Genomic DNA, 20,173 nt, shown 5'->3' with positions numbered 1-20,173 from the left:
TTCCTCTAATTTTAAGTCTATTCTCTTGTTACCTTTCTTCCCACTCTTCACTTCCACATGTGGAGATGGGGAGATTGAAGATGCAACACCTGGATATCTGTACTCTGACCCCTCAGACACGGGGCTGGTGACCTAGGCTCTGATCTCGGCTCTGGGTTTGGGGTCAGGAGAGACCTGGGCTCAAGTCCTGCCAACGATAGCTTCTCACCTCCTCCGTGTCAGACACCATCACCTGGAGGCCAGATGACAGTATTACATTCATTAGGGGCAGCTTTGTCCCTTGCAATATCAGTGATACACCGAGGTCAGCTTTCCCTCAGAGCATTTTCATGTGATCATCTTTGTCCCCCAGTATTAGTCTGTTGATTGTACAGGATTAATCTTCTTCCTTTGTTACTAGTAATGTAATGCTGTTACCAGCAGACAACATCACAAAAGTTTATACCATCAATCTATTGAGAAACACCATAGAATTATAACTATAGAGATGGCCTCCAAAAATCCAAGTCCTTTCTTGGGCCTGTACTCTTATGTGATTCTGGGGCAACCAATTTAGCTTCCCAGAGTACCATTATAAGTTTCTGGAAAGGGGCCAATCTACTTTGACAGAGGGATTTTCCACACAGAGAGTTCCTTATATCCCAGCTTCTTAAATTGTGGACTCCTTACTGAGTCTAATAACTGAATATGTGGGTCATGAAATTATGATTTATTTTCAGTAAATTTTGGATTTATATACCTATATACTTGGTATCATGTGAAATTTTTTTAGACTAAAAGTGTTTGTGGGTAAGAAAAGTTTGAGAAATCCTGCTTAATATTAATAAAATAAAAAAATCCAGTTTTTTCCACCCCCCCCCCAAAAAAAAAAACACAAGCTAGCAACAACTGGAAAAAATAGCCCATTAGAACAAGGCAATTTTTTTTTTTTTTGGATCCTATACTCCAGGATCACAATGACCTTTTCTTTGCTCCCTATTCTCAAAAGGGAATCTCATCTTTCTTTTGAAACATTCTATGACGAATCTAATCTTGTTCAGTTGAGAAAAGGAACTGGTAGAGTTTTATACCCCAACCCTCCACCCCTGAGAGATCATCCTGTAGGACAGGATGAAGCACAAAAGACACATAAGAAGTTTTTCTTTGATTGATCCACCTATTAAGATCCATGTTTGTATCTTTTCTCACTATTCTTAGAAATATTTCTAATAATCTGCTCCTTCTTCTTTTCCATTGCCTCAGCCCTAGCCCAGACCTTTAATGCTGCCTGTTGAGGCTACTTGCAAAAGCATCCTACACTTTCTCTCCTACCTTCCAATCTATCCTCTCCTTCATATTAAAGTATAATCTTACCATAAATAGAGATCACCTTGTTTCTCCTCTGCTCAAGAATCATCAACGGCTCCCAATTACTTGTCTAATATAATTCAAACTCCTTGGGCATTTAAGTCCTTTCACAATCTGGCACTGATCTTTTGTCTCATTATTTACCTTCACATGGGCTAAATACCAGACAAATGCCCTAACTCTTCTGCACGTTAGAATTTGTATATATTGTTCTCTATGCCTATAAAATTCTGAGGCCTAAAGTCAGAAAGACTTGAGTTCAAATCCAATCTCAGACCCTTACTAGCTTTGTGACCTTGTGCAAGTCACTTCAGTCTGTTTGTCTCAGTTTCCTCATCTGTAAAATGAACTAGAGAGGAAAATGCAAACCACTCTAGTACATTTGCCATCAAAGTCCCCAATGGGTTCATGAATAGTCAGAAACAACTAAAAAGGACTGAACAATATTTAGGTTCCTTCTGTGTTTTGAACACAGGGACTGAGACTGGGGACTGGGAAATACATGATTTTAGATAAGACATAGTTCCTGATGTCTTGTAATTTATCATCTCCTAAGGAAATGGAACATGTACAGAGAAAACTGGCTATTAGTGAATGTCAAAAGAATCATAGAGAGCTCATAAATAGGAAATCCTTGTACAAAGAGGTTAAGTAATTTGTCTAGAGTTGCAAGGCAAGAATGGAATAGAGATCTTCTAGCCTCCAAATCCAACATTCTCTTTTCTTCCAGGCTGACCATGCTCTCTCTTACACAGATAACTATAATACACATTAATATAAATGTTTTAAGGAGGCACCATCCCAATTTAAGTGCAAATTCCTCCCTGAAGCCTCCCTGGCTCTCTCCAGTTAATAAGAACATTCTCTTTTGGTTCTCATAATTTTAGCTTTTGTTTTACTCTTGATACACTTATGTAAAATTATGTTGGGCTCTAAGGCTCTTTTCAGTTCTAAATCTATGATCATATGATCTATTTCTTAATTTGTAAAATGGGTTGATGATATCTGTAACAATCTCAGAGGGTTGCTGTAAGGGTCACAGGAAATAATAATTATAATTAAAATAATAAACTAATAATCCATCTAGCATATTAATATCATTGCAGAAATGTGTCATTAAGTAGCAAACATGGTACTCTGATCATGGCTGAAGAGAATGATGTTCTCAACTATATTTATATAGATACCATGTATCCCTGTTTTGGGGATACTCAAACCACCCTCTTGCTTCCAGGTAAAGAAAGCCTTAACGTTATAATTTACTGGTGGCACATTATTTCTTCTTCTTCTTCTTCTTCTTCTTCTTCTTCTTCTTCTTCTTATTATTATTATTATTATTATTATTATTGCTTTTTATTGACAAAGCATATGCCTGGGTAATTTTTCAACATTGACCCTTGCAAAAATTTCTGTTCCAACTTTTCCCCTCCTTCCCTCCATCCCTTCCACTAGATGGAAGGCAGTCCCATACATGTTAAACATCACATTGATTATTTCAAGGTCAGAAAATCAGATATTTAAAGCTCAATGAGACCATAGAAGTCATCTGACCAAATTCTCTCATTTTTCAAATGCCAGGAGAGTTGAAGGGACTTCCACCAGGTCACACAGCTAGTCAAAGGTAGAACCAATTTCCAAACTTAAATCCTATGACTGTAAATCTGGGTTTTAAAGTTTTGATAATATGGATCTAGCTGAATATTCCCTTGGTTTTAGGCAAAATTAGAAAATCAGAGGTGGGGTGGAGGAGCAATAAAGATTTTTGTCTTCTCTCTGCACAACAGCGGCCATAAAAAATACGCATTAAGATGGCAAAAGGATGATAATTAGCGAGTCAGAGGAGGTCTGCTTGCCTTAAAACTAATTAAATGATTGGTTCATTGGGTGGGACAGAATAGACATGTTGTTTAGTACACATTTTACTAGACACAAGGGGGAAAATCCTTGACTAGATTTGTAAGAATGGACTTGAAACATGGGCAGAGAAAGTAATAAAAGATTAGCATTGAAGGCGTCCTAGGGAGTTATTGATACTGGGACTATTATTAGTTTGTGTAAGCCAGAAACTCTAATATTAATCAAGCACAGAACCCTACTAACCAAATCCCCCTTCACTTTGGAAATGTAAATGTCCGTTTATTTATGCTTCTTGCAGAAGGGAGTGTGACCTAATTTTAAATAGCAGGGCTCCAGTGCTAGATTCCTCTCCATATAATTATCCTTCACCTTCAGTAATGGGCATGATGGAGAAAAGTCAAAGTTCAACTGGTTTCTTTCCTTTCTTAAGATCATAGAATTGTAGATTTCAAGTTGAAAGGGACCTTGGAACCCATCAAATCTGACCTTCTTTTTGTAAAAATAGATGGGGAAACAGACCCAGGAAAGTGGGGTGAGTGAGCACCACAGGTTAGAGCGGGAAGCGACTGCAGAGACTGGATCCAACTTCTTCCTTGTAAAGAGAATATCAGCTAACACTTATTTATAAGGTGCCTACTATGTGCCAGGCACTGTCTCAGTCGCTTTACAATGAGTATTTCATTTGTTTCCCACAACAACCTGAGAGGGAGATACTATTATTATTATTATTACAGATGAGAAAAATGAAGTAAACATAAGTTTACAACTGCCTTGCCCAGTGTCGCACAGTTTATCGCTGTCTGAAGATGGATTTGCACCCAGCCCCCCACTCTATTTACTTTGTCATCCAAATGTCCATAGATGAGGAAATTGCTCCAAAGGGAGATTGAATGACTTCTTCTAAGTTAACCACATAGCTCATAAACTCACAACCTAGTAGACTGGAGATTTCCTAAGGTCAAGAAATATGTGTTTTTCTTCTCTAACACTTACCACTCTAGTAATTACTTACTAAATTATCAGGTCAATCCAACAAACATTTATTAAGCACGGCTTGTGTATAAGGCTCTGTGCAGGGAACTGGGTATAAACATAAATACACAAAAAATGAAAACTGGACTATTTGTTTGAAAAACAAAGCCTTCAAGTTGCTTCAAGCACACTGGGAGGTACAACATCTGGGCAACCCAAGGAGAATAGAATGCCAGGCCTAAAGTCAGGAAAACCTAAGCTTGAGTTTTGCCTCAGTGAGCTGTGTGACACTGGAAAAATAACTGCATCTCTCTATGCCTCAGTTTTCTCATCTGTGAAATGAGGGGACTGGACTAAGTGGTTTCTAAACTTTGTATTAATTCAAAATTTATTATCCTATGATCTCATGATGAAGAAGTAGATAACAATGAAATCTGGGGAGAGATATAGAGGAGAGAGAGAGAGAGAGAGAGAGAGAGAGAGAGAGAGAGAGAGAGAGAGAGAGAGAGAGAGAGAGAGAGAGAGGCATGAGAGACAGGTGAGAGATGAGAAAGATAAAAACAGCTGGATGGTGAGATAGAGGTAGATGGATGGATAGATGGTAATGTAAAAACAAGATGATTGCTATTCTTTTTTTCAAGTTTTCAATAATATTTTATTTTCCCAAATCTATATAAAGATAGTTTTCCACATTCATTTTTGAAAGACTTTGTGTTTCAAATTTTTCTCTCTCTCTCTCTTACCTCCCCATTCCCCAAGACAAATAATCTCATATAAGTTAAATGTGTGAAATCTTTTAAAACATATTTCCCTATTTGTCATGTTGTGCAAAACAAAACAGATCAAAATGGAGAAAACCACAAGAAAGAAAATATAAACAAATAAACAAAAAGGTAAAAATAGTATGCTTAAATCCATATTCATTTTCCATAGTTCTCTCTCTGGATGTGGATAATATTTTCTATCCCAAGTCTGTTGGAGTTGTCTTGAATCAAAGAGCCAAATCCCTCACAGTTGATCAAGGATGGCTGATATTTTTAAGGAGCTTATATAGTAACAGGGAAGACAAAATATAAAGGGGAACTGTGGGAGGGGGACACCTAAAGGGGAAAATGCAACTGATATAAAGGTGAAACAGTTCAGAAAGTGAGTTCAGCTAGTAATGAAGTGAGCAACATGACTGGGGTTCCTCACAAAATGATAGGCAGGAACTCATCAATATATTAGTAGGCCTCAGGATGAAGTCATACCTAAATGGGCAACACAGTTAGTGGCGAGATGAAACAATCTGGAAAGTAAGTTAAGCTCAAAGTAAAGTAAGAGAGGATTTATTCTGTTTTTCTATTTTTTTTTTTTAATAAATCAGATGAAAGCTTTAAGCAATCATTCTGCCAATCCAAATGGCCCATTTCATCCCACTATTCTTTAATTCAGAGGCAGAGAGCTTATGACCTCTGGAGAATCACATTGAAATAAAGCAGAGTTTATAACTACATTTTGGAAGCATTTGGGGTTATCGTCCCATATATGGATACTAGGGGACAAGCTAGAAGCCTCCCCTCCATTCCCATCTACTCTCACTGTTACATTTCCGTAATATCAGGGGCCTTATGATTACAAAAATCTTGCATCCCTAGAACGGAAATACCACTTTTTAAGATGGTGCCCTACTCTCCTTGAGCACCTCCCCAGCCCCATCCACCATCACGTACGGCTGTCTGGTCCCCCTCTGAGAGAGACAGATGAGGCATCTGTTGGGAAGGACATGCTCTGATGCTGTATAAAATCCATTGGCCAAGTCTCATCTATAAATGCAAAGTGCTTAGTTGTAAGTTGGATGTACCCCATGGCCGTTAATGCATCGGGATATAATGGAGCATGAATCGATAAAGTTGCCAGCAGAGTATGGCTCATTATGAAATACTTCTATGTGGAGAAATGAAAGATTTATTTGTAAGGCTGAACTATTTCTTTTCCTCTCTGGTTTTGAGCACCATCATTTGACTCTTGTATTCATTCATTCAGCTACAGTTCTCAAATGTCTCCTTTGTGTTAGGCAATGTACTGGGTCCTGGGGATAGAGATAAAGATAAAAAGGAAGCAGTCCCTGCCCTCAAGGACCTTATGCTCTAATGGAGGAATAACACATATACACAGATAATAAACACAAAGTGTATTAACAGTAAATGCAAAGACAAAAGGTTTTGCAAGGGTCAGTGTTGGAAAAATTACCCAAGCATATGCTCTATAAATAAAAAGCTTTAATTAATAGAAAAATAGTAAATGCAAAGTTTTTTTTTTTTGGTATGTGGGTGGGTATGTATAGGTGTCAAGAACTGGGGTGATCAGGAAAGGTCTCATATAGGATATAGTAGATGAGCTGACACTTGAAGGGAGTTTCACATTCCAAAAGCAAAAATGCAGAATGTGAGTATTCTAGGCTTGGGGAAACAGCCTTTACGAAGGCCTGGAAGCATGTATAATTGATATCATATCCTCCCTTTTCAATGGATGGAGGAGGGATGGGATGGAAAGGTTGAATTCAGAACTCAAAAGTTTTAAAAACAAATGTTAAAAATGAAAAGGATTATTAGGAAATAATTAAATAGAAATTATGATTAGCAAAGATATAGAAGTGGGATATAGAATATTAAGTATGGGGAATCAGTCAGCATATAGTTTGGCTGGAACGTAGAATGTGTCAGCAGGAGTATGAAGCATAGTTACTCGTAGAGTAATAATTGCAAAAAAAAGGTTGCAAGTGCTTTGCAAATAATCAGTGTTATGAACTGAAAACTTGATGGATCAATAGGGACATGGGTAACTTCCTATTGCCTTCCCTGACCACTTTGATAGAAAGCATCCTTCTGGGGAGACAAGGGAATCAATACAGTGGCTTTACCTTTTAGGTAGTCTTCCAGATGACCCAGGACTTTGCTTAAATTAGTTAGGATTACAATGGGAAAGCTGAGTGGAGTCATCTGGCTTATTTCCCTTTTCTCATAAAATGAACTCGTGTAAGATCCCAAAGTGCTCATTTATGGTTTTATGAATCACTGGGGGATTCTAATTCCTGACATTAGGAGAGGGAAATTCCAGCCAGGGAGATCCATATCTATGATTCATTTTCTTACCCTCATTCATTATGTACTCATCATTCATCGGGGCACAGATCAGAGAAGACTAAATTTTAAGGTAAATCTTGATGATTTAAAACTTCTTTTTATTTTTAATTTATTTTTCTTGTTTTTATTTATTTTTCTTCACTTTACATTATTTTTCTCCAATTACATATAAAGATAATTTGCAGTATTATTTATCGTAAGATTTCGATTTCTAAATTTTTCTTTCTCACTCACTTCCCTCCCCACTCCCCTAGACAGCAAGGAATCTGATAGAGGTTATACATGTACAATCATGTTAAACATTTTTCAACATTTGACTTAAAACTCTAGGAGCATCTGCTGCCCTCATAGCCCTGGTCCTAGTAATAAAATGACAGAAGAGTGTGTCATCTTTAAACCACATAATAAGACAAATATTTAAGTCATCCCAATTCAGAGAGCAAACATTTAGGCAAACAGGCTGTGTTTCTAGCCCTGACGTTGGTCTCCAGAGAAGGCTCTCAGGTTGCTAAGCAATCTTGGGCCTATTTGCATATATTCCCTTAGTGATAGAGCTTTGCCTAGGAAAATAAGTCAGGGAATAAAGTGACATCCATACCTGGAAAGACAACCACACTATGTTGAAAGCCCAATTATTGTACTTGGGGGTTTAAGTACAATTTAGAGACAAATAAAAGTGTCAGATAGAATAGAAGACATTTGGGTCTTCCAGAAGAAAATCTGGGCCCTGGCTTAGTGGAGAAACACATTTAAGACCAAAGGTGAGGAGGAAGGTGCTTTTCAGGGAAATAAATCAGCATCTTAATTAAAATGATAATTAGAGATAATTTAATTTAAAATATTCACTCTGAGCATATGGTAACCTGATCAGGAGTGATTCCCATAATGCCTGGAGGGAATATGTCCTTCCAGTTTTTTAAGCAAGGATTTAAATGAGTTCTATTGCATAGGGTTTTGTTTTGTGTCTTTCACTGGCTATTAGAAGGGGATAGGGTCCTTTCAAAGGATTTGGGGAGGACTTGAGCTTCTGATGGAGGTAAAATTGAGGGAAGTGGGCAATATAAGCTCAAATTTCAAATGCAGAAATGTGCTGAGGACAAAAACCAAAGGGCTTAGTGTTATAGTTTCAGAGACTTAAAGCTGGCAGCTGAGAAGCCTGATATCTTTCTGGTCCATTCTCTCCTTATCCTCCCCCACTTTTTCATGGATTAAGATGCCAAGTCCCAGATAGATTAAAGGAGCTGTCCATGGCCGTACAACAAGCAAAACACAATTGAAATCCTGGTCCTCTGACTTTAAATCTAGATCAGTGTCTTATCCTTCTTACTCTAATCCAAATGTGGGATTACTGAAACATTGAATAGGATCTGATGATCACAAATTTTGAGCTAGAGAACCTAGAACTAGAGAGGATTATCCAATCTATTATATAAGTGAGGAAATGAAAGACCCAAGAAGTAAACCGATTTGCCCAAAATCACACAGACAGTAAATAACAGCCAAGATTCACACTCAGCTTGATTGTGCCCAAATCCAACAGTCTTTCCAAAATATCATGCTGTTTAGACAAAAATCATAGTTCTTCAGTTGATCTTCTGTTGTTCCTTTCCCTAAAATACTTTTAGCTCCATACCCTAAATAGCTCATAATTGTAGAAAACTGTAAAAAGCAAATAGCAGCTGTCTGGGAAAGACATTTAGAACTACTTGCCCCACTAGGCTATTTAATATTATTTAAGTGCCCTCAAATTCATCTATTTACTCACATGTATTTGATAACAATTAACCCCACATTAAGAAGACATTGTTTCAGCTCCCCAAGAAAAGAGACTCCTTGGAGATAAGTCAGAATGAAGTTGGTCTTGGTTGTTCTCAGATTAACTGAAAGTTATTCTTTTTTTTTTTTTTTTAATCATAGCTTTACAAGATATATGAGTGGGGAAAATCATTCTTATAATGCCAGACACATGTGGTTGTAGGGAGAGGATCTTTATACAGTTGGTCCCTTGATGTGTTGTCCATATGATCAGATTTTTAGAATTTTAAAGTTGCAACAAACCCCAAAGTTCTCTATTTCAACCTTTGCATTAGATCCCAGGGAAGCAGCGTCCCTTGCCTTCAGGTTAACACACTGGGGTTCAGTTGTGGGCGCTACATGTTAGGGAAATCATAAACAAGCTAGAGTATCCAAAGGAAGGTAAGTAGCATGGTCAAGTAAAGGGTCTAGATGTAGTACCATCTCAGAATTGAATGAAAGAATAAAGAATTTATTCAGCCGTTACTATATGAAAAGCACCGGCTAAATGCTGGGGACTCAAATAGACAGATAAGAGAGTCTCAGTTCTCAAAGAGCTTACGTTTGAAGGAGGGAGGCAATATATATGGAATATTTCAGCATCAAGTCAGATGAAAAGATCCAATAGTTTTTTAGAATACAATGATAAAGCAGATGGCAATGCTTCTTCCTTACTGTCATTTGAACTGATAAAATCATATTAGTTTCTCATGCTGCACAATTGGATAGTGCCCAGGACTTTGAGAGGAAAAGAGGAAGAAAAGAAACAAGCATTTATTAAGCACCTTTCAGGTGCCAGACTCTGTGGTAAGTGCTTTACAACTATGTCATTTTATCATCATCAAAGCACTTGGAAATAGGTCCTATTATAATCCCCATTTTACAACTGAGGAAACTAAGGCAGGATTAAGTGGCTTGCCTAGTTTGTGAGTGTGGCTGGATTTGAACTCATGCCTTCTTGAATCCAGGCCCAGGATTATATTTACCTTGCCACCTAGCTACCTCTTCTAGGTCTTCAGTATCTGTAGCACTTGCAAGGATAGTTTCCTTGGGAGGGCTTCCTGGAATGATACCTGGGGACACTGATTTGGAACCATTACTATTCCCAAGGTTCTTAGGTTCATGTTTCTAGGCAGTTTCCATCAGAGTCTGAAAGAAAATGATGTGAAAGGTCATGGTGCTGTTGTGAATTGTTGTGGTATTCTGATTAAAGGAATTATGAAGATTTACTCTGGAAAACGAGTAAAGGAAAAGATATGATCGCATCTTCAAGCCTGCCGAGAACTGTTATACCAAGAAGAGTGATGATCCTTATTCATATTGGCTCCAGAGGGATGTAATTATAAATAATTACTGGGAATTGGAGATAGGTAAATGTAGGTTGGATATCAGGAAAAACTTTCCATCAAGTATAGTACAGTATGATATCGAAAAGTGGCGTGAGTTGTGTTGGGAAGAAGTGCTTTCCTCTCATTAGTGTTCTTCAATTAATGGCTAATTGATTCATTTTTTGAACATGCTATTCTAGGAAATTTCAGATTGGGTAAGGTTTGGATTTGTTGGCTTCTGAGTTTTCCCCAACTCCTGACCTTCATTCTGAAATCTTGATTTTCCATTATTCCTTCAGTATTTTCCCATTAGAAAGAGGGATACTCTGTACACAGTAGATATCAAATAAGTGACTGTTGTCTTCATATTTGTACTGGGGACTATCCATTGCTTCTAGCTTCAGAAGATCTTGCAAAGCACAGGCAGCTTGGTACATTTATGCTTTAATTCTTTGGGGACAGAAAGAATCCACAGGCTTTCTCTTTGACAAAATACCCCTATGTCAGATTCTGTAAAAATTTAGAGTCATAAATAAATTGGTTAGAGGAAGAGAATTCCTGCTAAAATAATACTCATGCTCCTAAGCAAACCAATCACATATAATGTGATAAGCCTTGTTGCAGGCTGTAGCTTCAAATTGATGCATGGGGATTTAGCCACACAACTCTAATTAAAGCTAACGAGGGCTGAGCTGCCCTAACCTCATGCATCAATTGAAAGTGTGTTGTGTCTGCTCTCTGTAAGGTGAATAGCTTGCTCCCCATGACATTGGCCCTTTAACCCAGCAGGACACATCTGCAGAATCCCAGAAGTTATCCAGCCAGTGCATTAAGCTGACCAGTGAAAAAGTCCATCTCTTGTTCTGGTCAATTAGAGAGATATTTTGTACTAATTTTGGGGTGCCATCTTGTAGTGTTGCCCCATTATGTATAGCTAGGGAAAGCAATAATGATAAATAATGTTTTTATAACCCTTAATGATTTGCAAAATGCTTTTTTCACAATAGCTCAGTGATGTATGTAGAGTACAAAGTCATAAGCAAGATAGAGGTCACTGGGCTTTTGCATCAAGTCACTGTTATTTAGCAGTCCTTGATAAAGTTCTTCAGTAGCAAAGAAATAGCTTACTTGGCATCTTGTTAACAATATGAAATTGGTAAAGCAAAAAGTTACTAGAACTATAGTATGTATGGTATGTTTTCTCTTCCTAGAAGTGACACTCCAGTGAAATTATTTTCTGACTCTCTTCCCTGCTGGCTATTTTCCTATCTTTCTGATTTCTGGGAACCAACTCCTTCTCCCCCCAATATTTGAAGGTCTATCTCTACTCTCCCTAGGGATTATTTTATGTCTTCCCCCAGTGGTTTGGTATTATTTTTTTTTAAAGCCCAACAATTACTAAATACAATACTGATAGTGTACATTTTTTTTCTCTCTGAATGTTTAATTTTGTATAGGGCATTTCCCATATGGTACCTTCCCGTGGTGATTATTCAGCCTTTCACTGTGGTTTCTAGTCTTTTTTTCTTTGAAAAAAAATTCTTTTTTATTATGAACTTGATGATTATTACCACAACTTTATATATCTATACATATAATGTATATAGATAGATCTGACTACATGTAATTTAATAAGGGAGATGCAAAACCAACACATTTGTCTGTATTCCTTTTCTATACTTTTAATCTTCTATTCATTTCAAAATATTTATTGATGCTTTTTTAAATGTCTCTCACTGCCCACTAATTGTAGCTTCTGGTCTTAAAGAATTGTCTAGGGCAGGGACAGATTATGTGACTTATCCATGGCCACACAGCCATAATTTATCAAAGTTATAACTTGAACTCAGACCTTCTTGACTATAAAGTCAACCTCTTCTTCATGCTATCACTCAAGAGTTCTTAATCTTTTTTATGTGTCACAGACCCCTTTGGCAGTCTGGTGAAATCAATGGGCCCCTTTTCAGAATATTTTAAAATAATTAAAGACAATATTAAATTTCAGTTGGTGGTGAATGAAAATAAATATGTAATTTGTTTTCCATTGAAGATCATGAAATCTATCTATGGACACAGACTAATAACTGCTACTCTGCTTTAAATATTATTACTCCCCTTTTACAGTTGAGAAAACAGGGAAAAAGAGGGTTCCTCAAATACAGTAGCATTGACCAATTCCTTAGGAAAGGATAAGCTCCAATTAATAATATTCTGGCCCACAATGGGGAAGGGAACACAGATACTCCAAGACTGTGCCACTTTATTATTTTCTTTAAATTAGAAAATCAAAGCTTTGGTATCATCTTGGATCCTGATGCTGAACAAACAGAGCGGGGACATAAAGGTAGAGAAGTGAAGGGAACATAAAGGTAGAGAAGCGAAAGGGACAGGGCTGTCTGCTATCTGTCCTGGAAACAATTTTCTCTTTGGCACTTCATGAGGCATAAAACACCAGAGTGAGTCAATCAACAGTGTGCCCACTGGTTCCGGTAAATACACTCGCTCTCAAGAACCAGACCCCAGCCTGCTGGAAGATTCCTTGGGCATTTCTGAGCAACTTGATTGCTGTGCCATGAGTCCCTCATCCTTTATACCAAGCCATGGAAATATGTTTCCTCATGACTTGGGGCCAGGGGTCCTGTTCATTTCCCCTAATAATCACAAGCATGGATTCGCTATTGATTGTGTGGCTTGGTAACAAACAGTGAATCTGACAGACTAGGGTTTTTTGAAGTATAGTATCATTGATTATTTATTAGCAGTGAACAATTGTCAGTTGAAACAGTTATCCTACCAAGAACCTCTTCATCCATTTCTATGGCTGCCAGATAAAGTGGGTTTCAAGAATAGGTCTGGACTTCTTCATGGGAAGCCATGGGAGATGACCATAGCCACTCCAAATAATTTTATGACTCACTGGTAATATGTGGGGAGCATGGAATTAGAGATCCTCCATTAGCTAAAGGACAAAAATACAGATTCTATCTGTAGTTATCTGAAAGTTCAAATCAAGTTGGAAAGAAGTCAACAAGTATCAAGCAACTATTTTGTGACAAGCACTGTATTAAATTCTGGTAATCCTCTCAAAATAGGGGACTTCAAAAGCAGTCCTTGTTTTCAATGATTATGCAGTCCCAACTGTGTACAAACTAGATATGTTTGGGATAAATTGGTTACAAACAAAAAAAGATCTTATTGATGCCATCAGAATACTTACTTTGCCCTTCATTTTTGGGTTCTGACTTCTGGTTCTTTCTTTCTTCCCTCTTCAAAACAGAAAGAGGAAATTTAACCCTTCCCCCTCCAAAAAAATAAGCCAGTAATGTGGGGAAATATGTCTTAATAATACATGTGATATTTATGGCTAGCATCTAATAGAAGGAGAATTGTTCTTTTTGATGTTTAAAGACCTGATCTTGTAGCTATTAAAATATTAATGAGGAAAGTTAACAATAATGATGATGATGATGATGATGATGATGATGATGATATCTGTAGTAGGACTTTGTCTCATAAGTCCTATTTATTTTGAAAGGGGTCTCTCATCAGTAAAGGCGGGGATAGATATGGAGATTTTCTTCAATAGACTACTCTTGTTCACAATGCCACAAGACAGATTTTTCGTTTTTCCTCCTAACCCAGCTCCTTCTTCTTGATGAAAAATGTAGCAGATTCATGGAGCTTTCCATGATCTTAAACATAGATTAACATCAACAACAATAACCAAGAACAAATAACAAACATCAACTTCCCCTCCTTCCACCTCTTCCAGCTTATATCCGATTAATTATGAGAACCTCTTTTGTAAAATTTCTCATATTTGTCTCTTACTTGTAGTTCCTACAGCCACTACACTAGTGGGGACCCTTTGCCACAATTTTTGGTCTATTGTGGTAACATCAGAATGGGTCTTTCCATCTTACTTTTATATAGTTGTCAGAACTTCATTATGTATAAAGGAGCCATGACTAGGTTAGCAAAGAACCATAACTAGGGTAGCCAAACTAATGCTTTGTGTCAGGATACTGAAATTTAGAAGTTATTAATGTCATTATATGAATAATTCTTCATGTCCACTTCTCTCTCTAGGTTAGCTGCACATGATCTCTTTGCCCCACCATTACAGCTGTGATGTATTCCTCTTCTGGCTCACAAATCTATAATGTCCTCCCTTATTACCTATTAAATAAAAAAAAGGGACCTAGGGATCATTTAATCCAGTTGTACCTATCTGGCTATATGTCACCTCTATGTCCCCCATAGCAAGCCATTAATAATCTCTTGGATACATCCAATAAAAGGAGGTCATCCAAAGGGGCCTGAGAAGCCAACATAATTATTCAGATATAGTTTGGCTAAGACATCCTAGGCCCTTCAAAAATTGTTTTCTGTGATCCCCCTTGTAAGTGAAAACTATTTCAGACTTTGCAAAAACTTTTTTGAAAATGCTTCTCCTACACTGCTGTGTATCACAATTATCTGTAAAAGAGGCACATGATGTATTCAGGGAGTGTTAGGCTCAGAGGCAGGAAGACTTAGGTTAAATCAGAAATTTGATGGTAAATGTTTAACAATCATCTCTCTGAGAGAAAAAAGGATATGATACATTTAAAAATCGAATCTGCATTTTTTCATCACTTTCTTAAGCCCAGATGACTAATAAAAAAATAAATCAAACCTGATTTGTAGTTTTGGTGATTCCTGAGATGTAAATGGTCACACTGAAAATTTAACAATTGGCTCTCTGAATACTATATGATCCAAGTGCAGAGCACCACTTATCTTATCTGTAAATTGATGGGGTTGTAGTATATTTCTAACATCCCTTTCAGCTCTAAATCTATAATATTATAAATATCTATATATTTATATATATAATAGATTATAAAAATCTATAATATTATAAATATAATACCCTTTCCCCTGCCTGATAGAACATATCTCCCTCCCTTAGATAAAATAAGACCATACTCTGTCTGAGCTCAGGAGGCAGACACATTCAGGAGTCTGTTTGTTTAGGAGGGAAGATGGAAAGCATTAATGAATTACTCAGAAAAAAAGTCAGTTTCTATACTTAACTTTGCTGTCTCTTTTCCTTAATTTCTTTAATGATGGTTTATGAGTCTCAAGCATCAGACAGGATGCCGGAAATGACACAGAGACCGAGTACCTTATAAAAGGATTAGTTTCCCACAGAACCAATAGCATTGATTGGTGAGTTATGGCCCTCATTCTTAAAAGCAATACAATTTACTTCTCTTGAGTAGTGATTTTTTCCTTAATGGCTGTTAGGGATCATCCATCTGTTTTGGCATCAGCTACTGACTGTGTTCAAGAAAACAAGAAAAAGAAAGCTGAAAAGAGAAGGGGGAGAGAGAGACAGAGAGAAACAGAGACACAGAGAGACAGACAGGGAGAGACACAGAGAAACAGAGGCAGAGAGAATCACAGAGAGACAGAGACAGACAGACAAAGACAGACAGACAGAGACACAGAGATAGAGACAGAGACATATACTTAGAGACAAAGAGACAGAGAAACTCACACATACAGACCCAGAAGGAGACAGAGACAAAGAAGAGACAGAAAGAGAGACAGAGAGACAAAAAGAGAGAGAGACACACATGGAAAGAAAACTGAGCTAAACTTAATGATCTAAAGGTCTCTGGGAAATTTAGCTGTCCAGAACAAGTCCAAAACATCCACGTTAAATGTCTGAATGATTAAAGTAACACACAAGGAGAGGGAAGAAATGGAAATTGGACCCCAAAAGATAAAACAGGCATAAAATGTTTATTTTTCAGAAAAGATTGGAATATTAGAAGGACAGTGGAAGAGTAGGAAAATAGAAAATGATTGGGCAGCATGAAAGAAGAGGTCTCAGAGAGGAGAAATCATTCAAAACTGAAGGTAGTCAGAAGATAAGCTTCATGATTCAAGGAGAATGGCTCAGGTTCAGGAGGGGAATTGCAGCAGATACTTTGTGGAAGGATTGGATTATATTTTAAATGTTTTCAGTAGCAGAAGTTATTACATTTAAATGATGGGATTTATTCTACAAAAAGTGCATTGTGTACCTGTAATATAGAATTGAAATTGTCAAATTGATACTCAGTTTCACTCTGGATTCTGGACTGCACATGGGGCATTTTATTTTATTGGGTCTTAATGTGTACTGGATATCATTCCCATCACTGAGGTGTTACCAATAGCCCCACTACCACCATCACCACCATCATCATCGTTACTTAACATTCAAATAGTGCTCTCCTTTTAGAGATGTAGAAGCCGAAGCCCAATCTATCCTGTTATCTTAACTTCTTTCCATTTTCCCTAAGTCCTTCCCCGTGGGGCTACCCAAGAAAAGTGGAATTTCTCTTCCATCTAGTTAATATGTTTCCTCTGTTGGTGCTACTTCATAATAAATATTATTATATTTAGAAAATTTTATAATATTTATATTATTTATTAAGACAAATATATCCATAGATTGAATGTTTATAAATATTTATTGTTATAATTAATATATTTATAAAGATTTACTGTTTTTATAAATGGTATTTATTATTATAGTTAATATATTTATAAAGATTTAATAACTATAAACATTTATTATAGTCAGTATTTGACATTTATAAATGTTACTTTAAACAAATTTTTATTATTATCATAAATGATAATTATAGCATAGAATCAACCAATCAAGGATTAAGAGGCAGTATAAATAAGAGGCCTACTGAATGGATAGAGAGTTGGCTTCCACACCAAAAAGTTCTGGGTTCAAATCTCATTTAATAAATCAATTTATTTCTTAGTGGTCTATGTTAATGGTTCAGAATTTAAATAGGTGCTACTAAATGGTACATAAAGCTCCCTGAAGGTCTTATGTTGACTTAGAAACACTCAAATTAACATTGTCTAGGTTTTATTGCATTTTTATTCCATTAATTATTTCCTAATTACATTTCAATCTGTTCAGCTGCACTGGGGAGTATAGTAGGCAGAATTTTTGACATCTCTGTTCTAAGTAATGCTCTAAATCTGACTATAAATTTCAGATCTCGAATTTCCTAACCTGTTTCAGACTCAGAGTTTTTGCAAGGCTATTTCCTTATTCCAATTAAATCATGGTTTAGTGTCCTTTCTTTTTCCTCTCTCTCTTCTTCCCTTCTTCCATCCCTCCTTTCCTTCATTTCCTCTCCTTTCCTCCCTTTCTAATTCCTTTCCTCCATTCCTCCCTCCCTCCCTCTTTTTCTCCTTCCTTCCTTCCTTTTTTTATTGCTTAATACTTGTTTTCTTCCCAATCCCTCCTCCATTTAAATAAAAAGTTGAGCAAAATAATCCATCATAATCAATGAATATCTGACAGTATATACATCATTTTACACCCACAGTCCCTCATCTCTCAATCAAGAGAAGAGAAGTATATCAACAGTTTCTTTGGAATTTGTGATTGTTCCATGATTCTGTGATACCCAAAGACAATATCTCAATTGATGGTTAGCCATGACTCTGTGAAAGCTACCCTGTCTATCAACTCTATTATGAAATGCCCATGGCCCATTTCATCTTTCAGGTTGACAGCCAAAGCAGTGGCGGTCCTCCTGCCCATCCTGGGGAGTTCCTGGATTTTTGGTGTGCTTGCTGTGAATAACCATGCCATCGTGTTCCAGTACATGTTTGCAGTGTTGAACTCTTTACAAGTAAGTGAATCTCTGGGGTTCAGTGAGAAGGAACAATCAAGTTATTGGTTAGCTCTCAGAAGACATGGTCTGGAGATTAGTTGTATCTTCATTTGAGTTAACTTGACCTTTTGTACCCCTTTATACATCCAAGGAACCTGTCATCTATGCAAGATTCCCCTTTTGGTCCTTCCTCCACCTCCCCCCAAGATAAAATAGCAGAACAATTACCAAATAAATGGTTTAACATTTCCCTAAAAAGATGGTCAGAGAAACAGTCATATTACACACTATCTCAAACCCAGGGCTTTGGGGAGTAGGTTGGATTGCTTCAGAGTCTGATTTTATCTAGTGAAAAATGAAATTCAGAGAGCGGGGAAATAACATGCTTAATCCATAGTCATAGTTATTAAAGGTAGTTTTGCACAGGCAAAGGGCTGGGTTAAGTTCAGATAACCCTGAAAATGATGGTAAGGGGTAGGGTGAGCTCTTGCTTCAGATAGTACTGAACTATAAATTCCCCTCTACTTCCTCATCCATGCACAAATCCTGATTGTCAGGTTTCCCACAGTGCTTGGAAAATCAATTTTTTTTTCTTTTTTTCTTTGCTTGCTCTTTATCTCATGACTCAGGATATCCTGAATGGTGACTTCAAAATTTTATTTTGTACTATTAGAAGCAAATAATGAAAAGGTCCCTTCAAAGGGCCCTTTCCTAATGCAAGTTAAATGCATAAGCAAAATATTAAACAGACTAAGACAGAGGTCATTGTTAAAGCTGACAATGTTACTGTTAAATAGTGGTCATTATTCTCTTTGAACGGCTATACAATGCACTTACTACACGTGTATTCATGTATGTATATCTACACAGACACACATCTGCCTTTGTTTTATAAACTTCCCTCAATTCTCCAAAGCACCAGAGATAGCAAGAATATAGATATTCCCTATGAAGCTGCAGATTACAACCCTCCAATAACTATCCATTCTGTATGAATCTCATCCATTGTTTAAATATATCACAAAAGGTTCAGCAAATCTCTTTGGAGAGAAGGGGTCCTTATCACTTACCTTCATAGCCAGCCAGATGGCATAATAGATGCAGTGCTACATTTGAGAGTTAAGAAGAGCTGAGTTCAAATGTTGCCTCAAACATATACTGGTCCTATGACCATGAACAAATCACTTTACTTGTTTGCCTCCATTTCCTCATCTGTAAAATGGGAATAATAATAGAACCTACCTCTCAGGATTATTGTGAAGATAAAATAAGATAATCTATGAAAAATACTTTGGCATTGCATAAGTGTGGTGATGATGCCAGTTCCCGTTGTTACTGATGAATTTCCAGAGAACAATCAGAGGTACTCCAGAACACTCTTGGGGTTTTTATTTGATGTGATAAGCTTAAGTCCCCATTTTACTAAAATTTCCTCCAGAGCACTTGTCAGTACTAATATCTTCTCCATATCATTAACTAGCCCCATAGTATGGTTTAGCCAATTAACATCAATTAACTTTTGCAATAGGGCTATTTGTTGAGAAGATATAGCAAGAACAGAGATACAAACATGTTTCCCCATCACCTGAGGGCACATCCTCTCCTACATCACCTTGGTGATCTAGGGAGTAGAGGCTTAATGTTTATTTGATTCTCATAAACGTTCAAGTTCGCTTTCAGATGTAGATTGGTGGGAGAACAAAGCTGCCATCTTGCTTAAAAACCATGGCTTCTTGGATACAGAGTTGATCCACTGATGAACTGATCTTGATGATTCATTTGGGCTGTGCTGGGTTGGGGGCAACTAAATGGTTCAGTGGATAGAGAGCCAAGCCTAAAGTCAGGAAGATGTGAGTTGGATACTTGCTATGTGATTTGAGCAAGTCACTTTTAATTCTGTTTATCTCAGTTTTCTCATCTGTAAGATGTGTTGAGGAAAAAAATGGCGAAGCACTCCAGTATCCTTGCCTAGAAAACCTCAAATGGGCTAGTGAAACATCACACATAACTGAAATAACTGAATAACAAGAGTGGACCAGGCTTCCTTATCTTCAAATCCTGACAA

General features: G+C 37.1%; 1 protein-coding gene across 2 annotated transcripts in view; it reads left to right on the top strand.

The window, feature by feature from the left end:
- Nucleotides 1-20,173, top strand: part of ADGRD1 (adhesion G protein-coupled receptor D1) — a 437,033-nt gene that overhangs the window by 404,638 nt on the left and 12,222 nt on the right. For both annotated transcript variants that reach the window (XM_023496952.2, XM_031948389.1), the window contains one exon: nt 18,000-18,126. In XM_023496952.2, coding sequence (XP_023352720.1) covers nt 18,000-18,126 — 127 coding nt within the window. The remainder of the gene's footprint in view (nt 1-17,999; nt 18,127-20,173) is intronic.

This window comes from Sarcophilus harrisii, chromosome 1 (assembly GCF_902635505.1).
Source record: "Sarcophilus harrisii chromosome 1, mSarHar1.11, whole genome shotgun sequence".
Taxonomy (NCBI): Eukaryota; Metazoa; Chordata; class Mammalia; order Dasyuromorphia; family Dasyuridae; genus Sarcophilus; species Sarcophilus harrisii.
This window is presented reverse-complemented; position numbering and strand designations above follow the sequence as displayed.